This window comes from Benincasa hispida, chromosome 6 (genome assembly GCF_009727055.1).
Source record: "Benincasa hispida cultivar B227 chromosome 6, ASM972705v1, whole genome shotgun sequence".
In the NCBI taxonomy this organism is placed as follows: Eukaryota; Viridiplantae; Streptophyta; class Magnoliopsida; order Cucurbitales; family Cucurbitaceae; genus Benincasa; species Benincasa hispida.
The window spans coordinates 20,454,634-20,475,169 of record NC_052354.1 but is presented as its reverse complement, the minus strand read 5'-3'; the positions used below and the strand labels follow the sequence as shown (position 1 = coordinate 20,475,169).

The 20,536-nt window shown below is 33.7% G+C and overlaps 1 protein-coding gene across 3 annotated transcripts in view; it reads left to right on the top strand.

Moving 5' to 3' along the window:
• The window catches only part of LOC120079710 (mitotic checkpoint protein BUB3.3), a 25,222-nt gene extending 19,894 nt beyond the window's left edge, over positions 1 to 5,328 (top strand). The window contains exons 8-10 of one of the 3 annotated variants that reach the window (XM_039034036.1): positions 3,056 to 3,156; positions 4,351 to 4,441; positions 4,967 to 5,318. In XM_039034036.1, the coding sequence (XP_038889964.1) occupies positions 3,056 to 3,156; positions 4,351 to 4,405 (156 nt within the window). In that variant the 3' untranslated portion in view covers positions 4,406 to 4,441; positions 4,967 to 5,318. Of the gene's footprint in view, positions 1 to 3,055; positions 3,157 to 4,350; positions 4,442 to 4,966 lie in introns of all 3 variants that reach the window. The other 2 variants (XM_039034037.1, XM_039034038.1) reach the window with 2 other exon arrangements.
• The last annotated feature ends 15,208 nt before the right edge of the window (positions 5,329 to 20,536 follow it).

Genomic DNA, 20,536 nt, shown 5'->3' with positions numbered 1-20,536 from the left:
CCGTGTAATTTCCAACATTGATCCTTCGTATGCCAAAGCTTTTTACAATGTTCACAAACGGGAGGAGGTTTCTTATCACCATCAATACTGGACGGCTTGGCAACGAAAGCAGCTGCATCAGTAGTTGAGGTGGTATTATTCATGGTACACGATCGATCTTCCAGCCGTATTTCAGAACAGACTTCTCGAAGTGAAGGAATCGGACGCTGGCCCAAGATCCGACTACGAACCCCATCAAACTTTGGATTTAATCCAGCCAAAAACACATAAACACGATCTGCTTTCTCAATCTTCAAATATTGGGCCCCATCCTGTGGACAATTCCAGACAATTTCTCTACACAAGTCCATTTCCTGCCATAGCATCAACAGTTTGTTAAAATAAGAGGTAACATCCATAGACCCTTGTTTGGATTCATGAACCTGTTTATGGAGTGTATATAGCCGAGAGGTATTCTGTCGTTTAGAATATAGATCTTGCGCCGCCTCCCAGATATGCTTGGCTGTGGTCGCATACAATAGCGGTCTTCCTATCTGAGGTTCCATACTGTTCACCAAGACAGACCGTAGCAACGAATCTTCTCCTTTCCAAATTCGTTTTTGTGGATCACCTGGGGCCGACTTTGGAATTTCCCCTGTCAAATATCCAAATTTGTGGCACCCTTCAAGGCCATCCGGATCGATTGAAACTAAGAAAAATAGTTTTGGCCATTTAATTTTTCTCCAACGATAAATCCTGCAGAATTACCCATCGAACCAGATAAGTAGGAAACGTTAGGCACTATAGGTAATGAGTTTACCGGATTTTCTAAATAAACCGGTTGAGAATTTGCACCGAACATCGTATCCAGATCAGAAATCTGCTGTTGCAGGTAAGCCAATCGTTGTCTCACATTGTCGGGGTAACGAGCTGAACCACAATTTATCGGAACAGGTGCTGGTTGCTCGAGCCTCGGTTGTTGGATGTGAAAAAACCATCGAATCGGATGTTGAAGGAAACCGGATCACTGGGTCGGGCTGGATGGGCTGAAAGTGGATTGGCTGGTGCAAAAAACTGGATAGATAAGCTTTCAGGTTGTGGGTCGGATCGCAGGTTGAAATGAAAGGATCGTGAGTCGGAATGAAACACTGCATTCTCGGGTCGGAACAGCCTCGGGTCGGAATTAAAATCAAAATATCGGGTTTGGCTGGTCTGCCTGGTTCAACCCGAACCAGTCCGGTTTGCTCCAGACCGGTACTAACCCTATCTGATCATCACCCTTCTGCTCCTCGCCCCCAATGTTGCTCCCTCTGCCCTGATAGTTCCGATCGACGGTCAACACCTCCTTGCCAGCCAGCCTGTTCTTCACGTCCGAGATCGTCGACTCTTGCCATGATCGTGATAGCTCCAATCTGTGAATCGATGGTTCCTCACGGTCGGCTCCAGGTCTGATCGGATTCTAACTTGTTTCGGAATGGTGATACCGGTTGGCTGAGGATGTTTTCCAAGGATTGTACCTGAACGACAGATATTAATTCCGATAGGGCATCTTGAAAATATTCCTTTACCGTTGCTCGGATTGCCGTTCTCATGTCAAACTTGAAGACCCATCAACAGAGGAGGATTGAGGTTGATTCTCTTCCATAACGACTAAGTTTTCGTCACCGCGCTCTGATACCATGTTAAAAAAGAGAATAGGGAAGAGAAAAACAACAGGATTACATGGAAATCCTAGTGCAGGGAGAAAAACCACGATATAAATTATTTTCTTATTAAAACTGATACACTAAATACACAGAGACTTACTGTATAAATAGACAGTAGGAAGCCCTAGGGGTCTTACACAATTACATAAATGCCCCTAAGTTAAAAACCCTATTTCCAACAGTAAGTTGTATTGGGCAAAATAGAGAACGAGTTTACTGGATTCTCTGAACAAATAGGTTGTTGGGGATTTGTGCCAAGCATTGTATCCAGATCTGAAATCTGCTGGTGCAGAGAGGCCAACCGTTGTCTCACATCGTCTGAGTAATGGACCGAACTACAAGCGACTGGAAACTGGGCTGCCATTGTTGACTGAACACATGTCGCCGGCGGGAAGATGGTCGCCGGCAGGTATGGGGATCTCGGCCGGCTGTGCTGCTCGAGGTGGCTACCGGTCTGCTGCTGGTCGAACGCGCCTAGGGCAGAATTGGAAAGGTCCAGATCTCTTTGCCGGATGGGTGGGTTCGCCGGATCTGAAGCGGAAACCCTAGGGCACGCCGACGCGAAACCAGTCGGCACAAATCGAGAGGGTTGTGAGTCTGTCCATCGAGGTGCAAGCCCAGCCTGTCCGTCGAGTGTTTGCAGGTCGAAGGCACGATCGGACGCGGACGAAGGGATTCTGTCTGCCAAGGGGTTGCTGCGGACGCGAACGTCCCCGATCGAAGCCAGATTTGATCCGCCTCGCGATGGATCTGAGGGGTTGCTACGGACATACCCGATCTGAGCCGGATCAGTCGACGGCAGCACGAGACGAGGCAGATCGGCTGTGTCTGCATATTCTTCAGATCTTTCCGTGTGCGGCGTGAACATCGGCTGGATTCCGTTAGGTGAGGCGGCTCTCTGTTGACTGCAACTGGACGGCAGAAATTAATTTTGGTAAGGCAGCTTGAAAACACTCCTTCACAACGGCCCGAATAGCAGTTTTCATATCAAAACTCGAAGATCCACCAGCTGAAGGCGACTGTGGATGGTTCTCTTCCATAATGGCTAAGGTTTCGTCCCCTTGCTCTGATACCATGATGAAAATAAGAAAAGAGAGAAACCAACACACAGGGGAACTTACAAAAATACCCCTAAGGTAAAAACCCTATTTTCAGTAGAGAACCCTAGGGTGAGAGACAATTACAAAAATACCCCTAGGGTAAAAACCCTATTTTCAACGGATACAATCTTCCCATCGAATTGAACCAAAATCTGAGGTGCAAATGTTTGACTGTTGTTGATTGAATACATATGCATTTTGTAGTTTTTGATTTTCATGTGGCTGTTGCGAACATAGCTGGTGAGCTGACCTTCTTCTATTTTGTTTTAGTTGCCTAGATTTCCAAATAGTGTGGCTTCTTTATCTTACAACTGCACAGGGGAACTTCTGGCTGTTGCTTCAAGTTGTACGTACCAAGAAGCTAAAGAAAGGTTCACTTTCTATTCATACTCTTTCATCTCTTATACGTTGTTCCTCTCCAATCTCCATTGCATAGACGTTTTTCTGCTTCCATTTAAGGATAAAATATACTTTTGTTGCTTGAAATTTGGTCTCCAGGTTTCCAAAACAAACATTTTTTGTCTTTAAAATTTTGATTTAGTTTCTAGGTCGTCCTACAGGTTTCAAAAATGACATATTTAGTGTCCAGAGATTTGAATTTTATTTCTAATTGGCCATGAGGTTAGAAAATGATTTTTAATTAGTCTCTAGGTATATATATTTTTTAAAAAAAAAGAACAAAAATTAACTCATTTAAAAATACATGTCAACAAAATTTAGTTAGGATAAGTTAATAGTCATGTCATGTTTCTGTTTAGTCAACTAATGTCAATTCTAGTTGAGTACCATTTAGAAACCAATTTCGAAGTTCAAAGACCAAAAGTGAGTTGAACTAAAGAGAAACTAAATTCAAATTTCATGGACAAAAATGTATTTTACCCTAAAATTAATAAAGAAAATGTTTAGTGACCAATTAAAGAAAAGAAAGAAGGAAAAAACGTTGGGACCAAATGGGATTGTTCTGTAAAACTTTGGGATTAAAGTCATAAGTTAAATGTGAACAACCACCACCCCCCCCCCCAGACCAAAAATGTGAAAACCTTGAATTTGTGTCTAATAACAATTTCATTTTTAGTTTTATGTTAAAAATTTGCTTTCTCACCATTAAATATATGAGTGGAAGTAGTGTCTAAAGTTTTAAAATCATAAAATAAAATATAGAATGATTATCAAAGAGAGTTTGGTACATATGTATATGCCAGAAAATTTTAGATACTCTAATATGCAGTCCTTCCATTTATTGCTTGCCACGTCAATACTTTGTTTAAAATGATAAGGGGTTTACCAACATTAAAATTACTTATAAAGACAAAAGTATAATTTGGACAAAAAAAAAAGTATCTAACTCCCATAAGATTAGAAAATTTCGTATTCATATGCATTCCGTGTATGTTTTTTTCCTTTGCCCTTTTCTTAGAACCTCTGTTAACTTTAGATTCTTTTTATACTCTTGCAAAACTTATATATTTTTTTTTTTTGGTTTCTTTACATGTTTTGTTCTTTTTATTTATTATTTATTATTTTTGGTGTTAATTTTATGTTCCCATCTCATATTTATACAACAGAGAAGATCCTCCTCAAGTGTTCTTACATAATGTAATGGACTCTTCCACTGGATAACTCAACCTTCCTACCATGCCTTGTTTCCCACTAAGGGTAATAAATTATCCATATTTTTTCAGCTTTAAAATAAGAAGGGTATTTTTAAATTTTTTGGGCAAATTGCAAAATTACTCTTGGAAGATTGCGATTACCCTCAAACTTTCAATTGTAAAAATTGAATCCTCAAACTTATAACAGTTATAGAAATTAGACTTCCAAATGACAAAAATTAAACCCTTTAAATTTATATAATTGTTACAATTTCTATAATTATATGTAAGTTTGAGTGTTCAATTTTAACACTTTTATAAGTTTAAGGGCTCAATTTCATCATTGAAAATTTAAGGGCATAATTGCAATTATCATCATACTTTAGAGGTGATTTTTACAAATTGTCCAATGTTTTTGGTCCGTAAAATTTCCTATTTATTTTGCTTTAGTTTGTAGAAATTTGAAATGTTTAATTTTAGGCCCTCGACGTTTGTGTGTTTTTAACAAGAAACTTTAGGTCATGGACTTGGGATAAAAATTGATGATGTATTTAAACAAAAGATACAACAATTTGTCAAATTTTTTCAGATGGAAAGGAAGCTGAATAGTTATGTATTACTCCATCTTCCAACTAAGTGAATTGATACAGACCCAAAGTCAAGAGCTTCAATGCAGCGTTTGATGTCGTGCCATATTTTTTTGTTTTTAGTTTAACATGTGGGGGTTCGAATTAAAGAATATGTCTAAACCAAGTGAGCTATGCTCGATATCTACATCCCTTCTCTCCATATGGAATTTATTTGTAGTGTGGGATCATTTTACATGTTATACTAGTTCTTCTATATGTATATATTTTAAAAATGTTTGATGAAATATTTGATTTGAGTAAAAAAGATGAAAAGCCAAGCTTTTGAATGTAAAATTTGAAATTTTCTTTAATATCTACCTGGTTTGAGAAGTAAAAGGAAAAGAAAATGTGAGTTTGAGTTTTCTAATATTTATGTTGAATTGAATGCTTCCTAAATTGGAATCTTTATTAGGGGTTGTTTGGCTCACTAACATGAGTTGAGTTGGTATATTTTACCAACTCACTCCAACTCATCCAAATTTTCCCTTCTTTCAGTGTTTTCAATAGCTCCATCCATCGGCCACTGTCAACAACTATCATTGCTACATTCTGGGAACTAACTCTGAGTTTCGACAACTACCTTCAATGACAACTTCGACGACTAACTTCAACGACCAATTCTGGACTTTAGCAACCACCTCCAACGACAACTCCAATGGCCAACTTCAACGACCAATTCTGGGTTTTGGTAGCCACCTCTGATGACAATTTTGGTAACTCAACTCCAATGACCACCTTCATGTGGCCAACTTTGACAACCAATTTCGGACTCTGACAACTACCTCTGACAACAAACTCCCATGACCAACTCTGACAACCATCTTTGTAGTCTTCGACAATCATCTTCAACTATAAACTCCGATGAAAATCACCTTTGAGCGACCAACTTCAACGACCAACTCGGACTTCGGCAACTACCTCTGACGACAAAACTCCAGCAACCAATTTTAATACCACCTTCATGCAACCAAGTTCGAGCTTCGACAATCACTTTTGACTACAAACTCTAACGAAAATCATTTTTCCATGATCAACTTTGACAACCACCTTCGTGCGACTATTTCGAGGACCAACTTTGGGTTTTGAAAACCACTTTCGACGGCAAATTTCGACAACCAACTCCAATACCACCTTCATGAAACCAACTTCAAATTGCGATGGTTACCTCCAACTATAAGTACCAGTGAAAAACATCTTCGATAATCAATTTAGACAACCACTTTCGACTATTATATGATTAATAACGGTTAAAGTATGTTGTAGAGTTGTTTATACAAATAATAGTACTTTGTTTACATTAAGTGCAATATTTATACATAGAAATTTGTAAAATATATTTTTATTTAATTGAATTCACATATCAAATGAGTGTAAATAATATTTGAAAAAGTATGTGTATTTGAATAATATGTAACATATAAAAAAACCATAAAATGAAGATTTTTTTCAACATCTTTGGTAAGAAATAGTGAGAAATGGAAATTTGTTCTATGATGATCATCTAAATTTGGAGGGATTGGAAGTAAAAATAGTCATCATAAAAAAAAAATCCAGGTTATTTAGAGTTAAAAAAATTGCACTAGATACTTCAAACATATAAACTCAATTCTGTATCCCAAACAGAGACATATGACATGAATTCAGACCAAAATAACTTTGCACCCTAAATATGGATATATAAACTCCACATATATATGAACGTTAGACATCGTATTCCACCCCAACCCCAAACATCCCCTTAGAAATGTCAATGGGTGGGTGTGCCCCTATTTCAATTCTTATCTTTGCCAAGTGTTTTGTTTAGTTTCGTGAATCGGAGTGGAGATTTCTTATAGGGAATTTGCGGATTAGGTTTTTCATTCACTTGTGATCCTCGAGGTTTAGATTTAATGTTTATTTGGTCCCTAAAATTAAAAAAAAAAAACATTTTAGCCCTTGAAGTTTAGAAAATAGTTTCAAATAGATCCCATCTTAATTTAACTTGATGTGACACGTTGAGGTGGCTAATTTTAAGCGAGCTGCGATTTTCTATTAATTTTATATCATTGATTAGATTAAAATGATTTTCAAACGAATTGATTAGATTATTAATTCGTAATAATAATTTTAAACATCTAGACTAATTTTAAACGAAAATCTTACTAGAAAAGAACAGAGACAACAAATGGTATATTTTTCTCTCTTCCCCCTTCTCTAGTTTTTTTTTCTGTTCACTGTTGTCTCTGTTCTTTTCTAGTAAGATTTTCGTTTACATCACAGTTTGATGCTCGCAGTCTCACCATCGGTAAGAATTGAATGAAGTTCTGCAAGTTCATCTAAATTTAACAAAGAAATTATACCAATCCAAAACCATATAAATTCAACCCATTAACCTCTTGAAGTTCTACAAGTTCCTCTTGCTGTCAATAACTTTTATCACAGAAATATTTACATATATTATTGCTCTAAAATTGAATGAAGAAAGCCCAAATGGACTCACAAAATTTAGCAAAATCATTTGGATTTGTTGAGAATTTGAAGTGTGAGAGTTTTTTAAGAGATGCCATTAATGGAGATTTGAGGCCGATTGGATAATTTTTTTTTATGCTTGGGAGGAAATTTGATCCACCAGAGAAGGTGAGAAGAAAAATGTTGAAGAAGATGAGGAGAAAGAAAATAATGAAAAACTAAAAAATAATTTCAAAACCATGTATTATAAAATATATATATATATATATATAGATATAATTAGCGAAAGCTCTCCGAATCATTTAAAATTTGCCCCGTCAACATGCTACGTCAAATTTCTGTTAATTAACTAATGGTCAAATTAACTTAGGAACCATTTAGAACTATTTTCCAAAGATTAATATGTAGCTTAGAGGTGTTCAAAAAATCCGATGACCCAAAGAAATCGATCAATCCAACCCAAACTGTGTGTGTTTGGATTGGGTTATCAACTCATTTGGATTGGGTTGGGTTCAAATAAATGAAACTTTTATGGTGTGAGTTGGTTCTCGCGCGTTCACTTTATATAACTCAAACCAACCCGAACCAACCCGAATTTATTATTAACTTTAAAATATATTTTTTATTACTTGTAACACAATTATTTATACATATATTGATTTTAATTTTATTTAATTTATTTTTCAACGACTCTTAAAAGTAGTTTATTTGCACTTTAGAAAAATAAAAATCGCTATATAAATTGAAATTGAGTTGTTAATCTTAATTCAATATATGAAAATAATTAATTTAGAATTTTATATATTTACGTTTTACTTCTTTTTAGAATAAAATTTTAAATAAATAACCCGATTAACTCGTATCAACTCAACCCAATTCATAACACCCTTAGCTTTTAAAACATCAAAAATTAAATAGACATTAACCTCAAACTTCGAGGACCAAAATTTTATTTTACCATTTTTTAAAAAAATAATTTTTTATTAACTCAATGGATTTTTTTCAAAATTTTTACTGCTAGGCCGATCATCAAAAATTATAAAATTTTGTAATCAAAATAAAAATATCTCATGTACAAATATATAAATAAAAGGCTCAATTCCTAAAATCTCAAATTTACGTTAAAGAAGATAATTTATTTATTTTTTTTTTTTAAAAAAAAACCACATTTTACCTCTAAAATCTTATAATCTCAAATTCACATTAAATAAAAGAAAATAAAAACCAAAGCTTATTTATAAATTTTCAAATCCACTTTAAAATAAAGAAAACAAAATAAAAATAATACATATTTTATCTCTAATAATCTATATCTCATTTTACATCATATTTATATAATTTAATTGAAAATAAAATCAAATTATGATTTAATATCTAAATTATCTATTGCTAAATTTACCCTTATGTATCTCTCCCCATTTTCTCTATCCAACTTTTTTGTTTTGTTTTGTTTTTTTTTTTAAATTGTTGTAGCATTCAGATGTTTTCTTTTTAATTTTGTCAAGAGTAACATCTTTTCTTTTACTTCTTCTTTAAAAAGAGTTTACTTATTATGTTTTAGGTATTTTTTTTAAGATATGTCCCTTTTAAAAAAAAAATTCACTTTTCAATTTTATAAAATCATGTAGAGTGATTTAATGTATTTTTTAAATATGTTTTTTTAGTTTTTTTCTACGCAAATTTACCTATTGATCTTCAAATATTGAACGAGAAGAAGACCTTATTTTTAAGGTTCAACAAGGTTCGAACAATTTAGAGGTCGACAAATCAATTATAATATTAATATAGATAATATTGTCACGAAATAAAAAATGATTTATTTAAATTAAATTTTAAAATTAATAGAATAATCAATATATCAAATCTGAAATAAATAAAAGAATAAAAAATATTTTAGTTTAAGATAAAAGTTTAGAATTAGGATGCTAATCTCCAATCAAGAAATTTTTAAAAACAACATAAGAAAAAATTATTAGGATTTTTTTTCTAAAAAATTGTTAGTTTAAATAAAAGTTTGAAATTAATATAAGATAATCAAATCATCGAAATCAAAATAAAAAATTAACTAAGAGATAATTAATATGAAATTTTAAATAAAAAATATTTGAATTTATTCAAAGTTACATATACTTTTCTTCAAATTCAACTTAAGTATGTTGTTGATAGTTTTATGAATATGTGGGCTACATTTATTGTAATGATGAAGATTAAATTATTTGTAACCGATTTTAAAATTATTTTTAGAAAATTAAATTATTCTTAATTATTTTTAGATTTATCGTTTAATCTTCACATAATTGAGATCACATTAACCAATTCAAAATATTTGCTTATTTTACCAATAAAAGCGTATCTCGTGGTTTGAGGTTCGATTCCCCCACCCCACATTTTAATTACAATACCTCTTCAAAAAAAATATATATATATTTACTCATTTTATTTGATGGTTATATGAATATATAGAGTCTTTTTATTTTAATATAAAGATTAAATCATTTGTAACACTCTTTATTTATCATTTTAAAATATTAATTTTTATTGATTTTAATCATTTTTAGAATTATTTTTCAATCTTCACATTATTTTTTTAAAAAAATTGTTATTAACTACCACATTAACCAATTGATAAGATTTGTCCCTGTCACATTAACCAATTCAAAATATTTAGCTCAAAATAAAATCAAATTAGTATTTGAAATCTAAATTGGCTAAATTACACCCCCAATTTTCCATCAACTAAATTGGCTAAGTTACACCCTCAATTTTCCATCAGCTATCTTTTATTTTAATATAAAGATTAAATCATTTGTAACACCCTTTATTTATCATTTTTAAATCTTAATTCTTATTGATTTTAATTCTCTTTAGATTTATTTTTTAATCTTCACATTAATTTTTTTTTAATAAAAAATTGTTATCAACTATCACATTAATCAATTCAAAATATTTAACTCAAAATAAAATCAAATTAGTATTTGAAATCTAAATTGTTATCTTATCTTTCTTTTATTCATAAATTAAAGTTGTATTATTAAAATCTAACAATCAAGTTTTCTTTTAAAATTTTATACAAGCAATGCGCGTAGTATCAAACTAGTTTCTAAAAATTAAAATTTAAATATTACAATAAAATAGACTTCAAAATTGTTTTCTAATAATAATAATAATAATAATAATAATCTTGTGGGGCATGGAATTGGGGATGGGAATGGATATTTCGTCCTCGTTTAGTCAACGGAAAGAAAATTTTCTCTACTCACTTCCTCATTATTCATGTTACTGAGGCAGGTCTCCATAGATTAGATTTTTATTTTGAAATCTAAATGGGAAATTAGTTTCATATGAGGAGGGGAAGGAACAATATGGCAAATATGGTTAATTATTCTACAAAAGGAGAATCAAACCTTTTTTTAAAAAAATTAAAATAAATAAATAAACATTATAATTTAAATGCTTATTAGAGGGGGAATGGATTTTGAATTTATCATTCAATGGTTATTGTGAATATAATTTTTTTGTTTTTAAAAATTTTAATATGATTTCCAAAATTTTTATTTTAAAATAGCTAAATACTTTCCTTTTACCTTGTTTTATTGAAAAAATGGCTATAAATTTTTTCTAAATGTCATTTAACAAGTCAAAACTTTTTTTACAAATAAAAAGATCTTAACTTTAATTTAATGCAATTTAAGAGTGATATTATATATATATAATAAAATCTAAAAAAAAGAGAAATTTTTACCACATGATAACTTGTGATTGGATATTTGAGTGAACTCTACAAAAATAAGTTTGCCCATAATCCACTCAATTAAAGTTCTAACCTATCATTTTATTAGGAAGTAGCTTATGGGATTTTTGTTTTCTTTTTTTAATGTCCTATACTAATATTTAATCAATAATATATTATATTAGCAAAAATAATAGCAATAAATTTTATCATCTCAATTTGTAATTTAAATTACCTATGATAGGAAAGATTATTAATGTGATCTCGTACCATGTGCTCTTAACATGCGATATCATGTTTAAAAAATAACTTAAAAGAATCATAATATATATTTTCTCAAGAAAACAAAATCATAGTATATAAATAAAGTTGTGTATTATATTGTTAACATTATTGACACCGTCTATTATATAATTGTTATGATTTAGATCATTTATCTAGAAATGTGAGTGGATGTGTGTGTATTTGTTAATAGCCACATCATCGTAGTACAATCAATAAGTCAATTGATGCGATATTTTTTATTAGTTCAACTTATAGTCAAATGATCAGCTCATGGACCAATTTGAATCATTTGTCATATTTAAGGAACTAAAGTGTTCTTTTTGAATTATAATGACTAAATAGACACTAAGTTCAAATGCGATGAGTCAAAAATATATTTTGTCTAAATAGAATATTCCTGCAACGATCCGACTTTCTAGGACTATATTTAGGTTGTTACTATATGCATGCAATTCAAAGTGCTTTAAACAAAAAGAACAATTTCAACCAAACATAAATTCATTTTAATAAAAATAAATCTTGTTCAGGGTACCTAGAAAATAAAAAAATTAAAACCACATAGTTCGCTTATGGTCTAAAGTGCAAACACTGAAGAGTCTTATAATTCAAATATATTAAAAACTGACTCTTAAACCATTAAAAAAAAGATGTGCGGAAGCGTTGGTTTAGTTCCCTAGGAACGATGATAGATTCTTTCTATCATTCGCTAGTGTATCATTGCTATTACCTGAAAAACATATCATAAGAAAGGATGAGTATAAAAATACTCAGTAAGTGACTCTACCACCAGGGTCAAGCTAAGTAGTCACATACATTATAGATCATTCAATTGATGGGACCAACATTTAATATCATAACATGAATGGCCATCTAGGTGAACTTGCTAACTATTCCTAATATATAAATGTACATAGCATAACAAACACGTAGATAGTGAACCCAAAGGTATATAAACATAGGTGGTGATCTGATGACATGCAGAAATTCATGTCATCTTAGACCTTTTACTTAGAATTATGAAGGTTGTTAGGCAGAATATGCGTCGATCATGATAGGAATTCACAAGAATATGAGCTTGCATCGATCAGCATGTCAATCTCAGCTAACCCGTTATTTTGCGTTAATTATGCGTTCAATGTTCTATTTTTGTAGCCAATGCAGGAAATGAACGCAAATGTGGAAACCGGACCATCGCATAGACGACCACATGCAGAGAAACACTCCATCGCAAGGCAAACGCATCGATCAACGCATGGATGTTGCGGTAATCAGCCGTATGCATCCATTGCATAGGAGTTGCACTCGTCAAGTGATTGCGGTCATCATGTAGAGTTGCGATATTAAGCGAATGCGGTCATCATGTAGAGTTGCGGTATTAAGCGAATGCGGTCATTGAATGATTGCAGCTGCGCGACAACGCATCTAATGGGATCAACGCAAGGTAGGTGGAATGAACGCATCAACGCATCTACCTCGAGAAAATCCAAAGATGATGTTGACATTTCACCTACCACGCCGTTAGTGGCAAAGGATCAGAAAGGACGAACGCATCGAATTTCAGACTCAGAGTAGTCCAATTAATGCTGTCGGCGACCCAAGCTCTATAAATAGAAGCCGATGAGCTGAAATTCATTTTATCCAAGGTTTTCGCCTGAGGTTCGCCTATGGCGGATCCTTGTGATCCAGACAAACGCGTGAGAAGACGGCTGAGAGTTGTTCACCTCCTTCATCTATTTCGAGTGATGCCCGGAGCCTTCAACTGGAGTTAGATCTCGAGAGAGTCGGCTCCTCTACCCATCCATGGCACCACCAGTAGCCTTGATGCACATCCGTTGGAAGCAAATCTTTGCTTCCAGCCGGTCATTTCTTTTCCTTTCTTTTCTCATATTGTATTGTATAACATTCTGGAATTAAGAAATCAATACAATCTGTTTTCAATGCATTTCTCTATTCATTCGATTCCATCTCCATCTTCTTGCTTAGCATCTTTACTTTCATGCAACACTTAGTGGAATTGCTTGGGTATTGCATACTTAGTCATGTGGATTAGGGATATGAAGCATGTAGCAAACTACCGAGAGGTATGCGTTGCGCGAGTATGTGAGTAATCTTATTTACATAGTGTGAATCTGCTGCAATGCCTATCTATAGGCTACGCATTGCTTGTCTATGAGTGAAGTCAGCAACAATCAACTGCCCGAGAGGGTAAGTGGTTGGTCGCATTAAGTAATGTATGCGTTGTTCACTAGGGATAGTAACAACCTTACGTCAACTAAGTTCATGCGGTTACCTTGTCCTATGAACGCATCATTCATCATTTAGGCATACTTGAGAGAGTAGTCTAAAACCCAAATCTAAGACTCGAGAGAGCAGATTGGAACACATAGGAAAGAATGGGGACTTAGAGATGAGCTCTATTTGTCAACACTGCATCGCATGCACCCTAGGAATAGGAATGATGATATGTGGTCATCTTGTTTGTGTATCATCGTATAGACAAGAAGTAGAGTCTTATGTGTAGGTTCTATAGACACCTCTGCACATACATCGCATGCGTTCTAGCATTAGAAGCCGTAGCATTCACACTGAGAGGTGGTTTCTTATTGTATGATTTTTACATGATCACATTAGTTTACGTTGATTAAGGTTCCCTTGCGTTCACTCTTAAGTTTTGCAATGAAAACACCTCCGCATTTTATCCATTTTCCCATTCATTTACTTCCTGTCAAGGTTTGTTGTATCTCTACCTCTCATGCATATTCTCATTACGTTGTCTGTTAGATAGGAGTAGGAGTAGGATTAATTTAACAACAACCCCTCCATTCTTTTATTTATACTGCCGCATGCACAATCATCACAAACATATAGTTATAAGTCCCTGTGTTCGACCTTGGATTACCCGAGAAACTTGCGTCCATGTTATACTTGGTGTGAACGCAAGAAAACTTGTGGCAGGACGCATGGTCATCGCATACATTTATTAACGCATATTCATTCCAATGCATGACCATCGACGCATGACTATCAACGCATATCTTAGGAACATGCATCGCATACCACGTCCAAGGGAAGTTGGTTGTCGAGTAAAATTGACTTCCAATTTCCCATCATCATGATCTCAGAGGAAAACAATCATACATAAGTAATAAACTTGTAGGTTCACAAGCATAGGATGTACATAGCTTGATAGAAGATTGACAGTCACCTACTTGTCTAGCATGCATCAAACAGACAATGGGTCCCATATAAACATATCATAAAACTCATAGGATTCAACATGCTCTTAGCGAATTTTTTATCATGAAACTTAACAACCATACATACAGTATCTTGTAGCATGCTTGTAAAGTCTACTTGGCATAAATCATCCCGGATAAGCTAAGGTGCCTAACTCAAAGGCAAACTAGTAATAGATTCACTTACTAATAAATGAAGCAATCCAACCCTCTTAGCTCAAGAGACTTCTTGGCTCAAATCCTAAAACACAAGTGACCAGCCATTGCACCTCCTTCTCCGTCTCCATTGAAGTCGCCGCAACTAGCCACCGTTTCCAGTCTCAATCGGCCAGATCTAGCCGTCCTCTACCGTTGTCGCAACTAGTCACCGTTCGTCATCGCCGGAATATCGTGGTTTTGGGTAAGATTTGAGTTTTAAGGTCTTATTTGAAGATTTTGAATGCTCACTTAGTTTTGGGGTCAATTTCGTATAAACGTGTTATGTTTGGATTTTTAGATCCAAGATTTGGAAGATTTTTTGTGCTCATCAAAGAAGAGACCAATTTTTTACATAAAATTGTTAAAGTTTGGTAAGTTTTAGGTGATTAGTTGGTTTGGTTCTCGTTTGGATTAAAGGTCATTGTTGAAAATTTAGTTATTAAACTTTGGTTTTGATTTATGTTCATATTGGAAAAATAAATTGAAATTTGGAACTGACTTTGAACCAAGTTACAATTCTGTTAAGTTTAATCAAAGACATTTGGACCAATTTGGTTAATTGTATTTGGATCCCAAAGGATAAGTTAAAATTTTAGATTCATTATTCTAGACTATGGTTGCTAAATTAAATGGTGATTTATGTTATAGGATTGAATTCAAGTTTTCCAAAGGTTTTAAAGAAGATTGATTTTGTGGTCTAATATTCTTGACCAAATTTGAGATAAGTCATCTTACCACTGGAACCGCCTTTATGCTGAACGATAAAAGTTTAAGAATAATTTGAGGATTTTAATATTGTTAGCATCGAGATGCAGAAGGATAAATAAGCTTATTTTAATTGTGTTTGAAGCATGTTATGAGTACGATCATGAATTAAATTCTTATATGTTTTGCTAAGAGGTTGTATGTGTATGAATTAATTGCATGTTTGTGGGACTATGTTTATGATGCATGTTATGTATGATAGTGATAATTACCTCCTACCTGTAGCTATGTAACCTCAGATTCAGTTATGTGTGCCTTCGGGTTCACCAGTTTATGTGTGCCTTTAGGTCCACCAGATTATGTGTGCCTTCAGGTCTACCAGTTATGTGTTTCCTAGGATTCACCAGAGGTGGTGATCTCCCTCCAAAGGTTTGTGTTTCCTTCGTGATTCACCAGAGGTTAGTGATCTCTTTTAGGATTTCAATAGAGGTTGTGATTTCCTTTGGGACTTCACCAGTGATTTTTCATCTCCTACGGGATTTGAGGGTACATCTAACCTACGGGGGGTGGGGAGCGGGAAAGATGGTCATCCCATGGAAAGTAGATATTTATGCATGTCCCACTAGAGAGTAGCATTTAGAGGACATAGATGCTTAGCCTGACCCCGGTAGTGGGATTACTTTCTGAGTATTTTATACTCATTTTTTCTCATGTTTCTTTTTCAGGAAAAGGTAAGGACACACGGGCGAATGACAGACAGAATCCGTGATCGAGCCACTGGGACTAGTCATATGCTTTAGCTCAGGTTTTCAAGATTTTATGTTTTAAAATTTCTAGTTTTGATGTTTGAACTTGAAATTTCGGTATTTGTGCTTTTGAACTTTTCATGAGAATTTTATAGTTTTGTTTTATAGTTTTAAGGGTACCCTATTAAATAAATTTAAGTTATTTACTTTTAATAAAGTTATTTATTTCATAGTATTTAGTTGGTTTTTACCAAATCATGAAAATGTGTTGATTTGAAATGTATGCATGCATTTAGTAACGGCCTCGTATAAGTCCTTGGGAATCGGGTCGTTACACATTGTGCATTGATAAAATGCTTGTCAAGTATTCAAAGGAAAACTCCAAGAAAGACTTGTTACCTTTCAGGCATGAAGTTATCTTGTCTAACATTTGCTATGAAGTGGGGATAATCAGTAGATATCAGTCCAATCTAGGATTAGATCACTGGACAACTGTTAAAACTATCCTAAAGTATCTTAGAAGAACAAGGGACTACATGCTTGTGTATGGGTCTAAGGATTTGATCCTTACAGGATACACTAACTCTGATTTCCAGACTGATAGGGATTCTAGAAAATTCACTTCAGGATCAGTGTTCACTCTTAGTGGAGGGGTTGTTGTCTAGAGAAGCACCAAGCAAGGGTGCATCGTTGACTCCACTAGAGGAAGAATATGTAGCGGCTTGTAAATCTGCTAAGGAGGCTGTTTGAATAAGGAAATTCTTGACTGATCTGGAAGTTGTTCCAAACATATCAAGGCCCATCACCTTTTATTGTGATAATAATGGTGTTGTGGTTAATTTTAGGGAGCCCAGGCGCCACAAGCGTTGAAAGCATATAGAGTGCAAGTATCACCAGATTCAGAAGATTGTGCATTGAAGGGACGTGATCATCACGAAGATTGCTTCAGAGCACAACGTTGATGATCCGTTTACGAAGACCCTCATGGCTAAGATGTTTGAGGGTCACCTAGAGAATTTGGGTCTACAAGCTATGTCTCATCTAGTCTAGGGTAAGTGGGAGATACTGGGCGTGTATTGTATGCCTCAATTTTTTGTTTTTGTGTACTGTTATACTAGTTTGACTTTTATGATGTACACCCCATTAACTTTAGAACAAGTGAGAGATTGTTGGAGTTGATGCCCTAAATTTCGTGATCTTGTAGTTTTTAATTGTATTTGTAAAAACAATTTATTTATCTAATAAAATAAGAGGCTTTTTATTCAACATTTAGTTGCATTAACCTACAAAAACCAATAAATTAAGATCAAAGATCATTTTCTATATTTTACAAGGTCAATCGTGAAAACATCCAAATGTGAAAAATTCATTCAACATTCATCAATGCAAAATCATAAACCAACCATTATTCTGAATTAAGGTTTGAAAATTAAAATTGGGACTTAAACCTTGATCTGATTCTGATTGAAAAAGTAGGTGACTACCTACAGCGAAAGGATCGATGTCCCATTTTTATTTTACAAAACATAAAAAATATAGAGGATGGAAACACATACATTTATTCTAATTAAGCATGCATTTACTCAGAAATTTGGAGAGGAAATAAAGGATGAAGAACACTCACCCTTAAAGACCGAATTCTTCGAAAATCCTTTTTGGTCACGAATAGTTCGTACAATCTTCCTTTCCTCTTGAACTCACGATCACAACAACACGTAACCCAAAACCGGACATTACCACTCGACGCCCTCAGTATTCTCGAAGGGTAGAGAATCATTGAGAATTAGTGGGCTTCAGAGATTAATTTTTGAAGGAAAAGGGATTTCTTTTCTTTATGAGAGAATTTTGTAGTGAGCTAGTGTTGAAAGAGCTTGAACGTTCTTTCTATATTTTTCTTCGAGAAGAAGATAAAAGCCAAAATCTCTCTCTTTACCTCTATGTACATTAAACAAGAGAAATAGAAGAGGTGGGGGGAGGAGTTATTCCATAACTCCCACCCAATTAACGGAGTTAATTAATTTTAAATTTAACGTACTTGTCTTATAGTTCAGGTGTTTTATCTTTTTTTGGTTTTATTGATTGTTGTTTTATCTGGTTCAATAATATTGCTTGGACCAGAAGTTTCTCAAGCTCAAGCATTTACTTTTCTAGTTAGAGACCAACGTTAGATATATCTTGGTTATATTTCATCTATTCAACAAGTTTAGTAATGAGCATAACGACACTATTGTTTTGATGAAGCGAAGAATCTATGATTAGCTTTTCAGAAAATTTCCAAACAAACAATTTCAACGAAATCTTTCAATTTCCTATTTTACTATGTTCAACCTATGTATTTCTCTATCCGTAGAGTACATCGAATGTACATAAATGACTATAACAAGAGTTTCTATTATTCGAATTAACAGCTACTCTAAGGGGAATGTTTTTATGCAATGCTAATGATTTAATAACTATCTTTCTAGTACGTACGTACATACATACATACATACATACATACATACATACATACATACATACATACATACATATATCTGTCTCTTATACACATCTAGATGTGTATAAGAGACAGCTTCAAGACAGATCGATCTTAAGAAGAAAATATAACACATAACCTATAATTTATATCATATCACAAATAATATAATCAATAGTATTTAATATGAATCAAATTCATATTAATCTTAACCTATAGTTTCTATATGAATGACATTCATATAATTAATATTTGAATCATATCCAAATATTTATTTTCTCTCAAATAAAACTTTATATTATAATATATCATATACATTATATTAATTATAACTTATATAATTATTTCCCTCTATTAATTTAAACAATTCAAATTAATCCAAAATTAGATCGATTAGATTGAAGCTCCAACAACACTTAATTAATTAATTAAACTCTTTAATTTCTGGTCATTCCACTAAAGACCGACCGCCGCATTCTTCGCACTATAGATATATTTTTGTGTCCATTGGATATAACCAATTAATAGCACATTGGCCTTCACAAATTGTTCGTAAGTACAATTGGGCCAAAATTACTGTTTTATCCCTGTAATCACATCTAACTTCTTAGATACCATTGATCTCTCTAATGAACAATAAGTTATAGTCCAACTATTACTGAACCCCTCACGGGTCAAGAAAGGGTGTGGTGGCACATTGTTCAAACCTCAGAATCAGCCCTCAAGAGAGCAATTTTTCTACTTACCTTAATAGTAAGGAAGGAGTGAATTTGAAGTTGCGTTCCGATATCCTCCATCAGATGAATCCCCAAATTGGTATAAATATTGAGTCGGCGAAATAGGCCACTCTCACCCATGAAGAACAAAGGACCGCCCTCATAGGTAAGTGTTCACAACTCACACAGGATTCAAGTCAAGTCACCCATGGTCATTCTGATGAAATGTAATTCTCTTGTAGCAACAGTGTTATACAAGGAGACTATTCATTTCGTAGTTCGATCTTATACAAACTCTTTGTATAGAATACCTCGTTCACATTTTTCCACATGAATGATCAGGATCAGATCATTTATAGCACTTTACAACAATTACAACAACTACAAAGCGAGCCATATTTGTAGTGTCACTAGGATAAGATATCTCGATAATATTACACGTAATTCTACAATCGTCTTATTCGATTCCCTCAATGTTCTTCGCGAGCAAACAAACGCAATTGCACAAATCTAATATTACAATAGTCTTTTCCATCTACTACAGACCCTTTAGGTTATCACTTAAATATGATTCACCTACATGTCTCCACATACATGTTTAAGTTACAAAAGATAACCTTGGATCTTAGTTTATTAGTTTTTGTGGGTTAATGCGATTAAATGTCGAATAAAATACCTCTTAATCATGTCGAAAAACTCTTGTCAACTCCCTATTTAACCAAATCTCCAAAATGGTAACTTTAATGAATCAACAACAAAAGTCATCGTCATCCATTCAAATAGAAGAACATACCCTCTATTTTCCTTTCAAAAGTTAGCGGTAACAAAATAAGGGGCTGAAAAATTCGAAGAGAGAAAAAAGAATGGAATTGAACCCGACGTGAATCAACCTTCTGATTTGGAGTCACGTATCCACTTTGTATTATTTGTGTCAAACTTATTATTAAAAGAGATAAAATCTTAGAATATATCCAAAAGGCTTCTACTGGA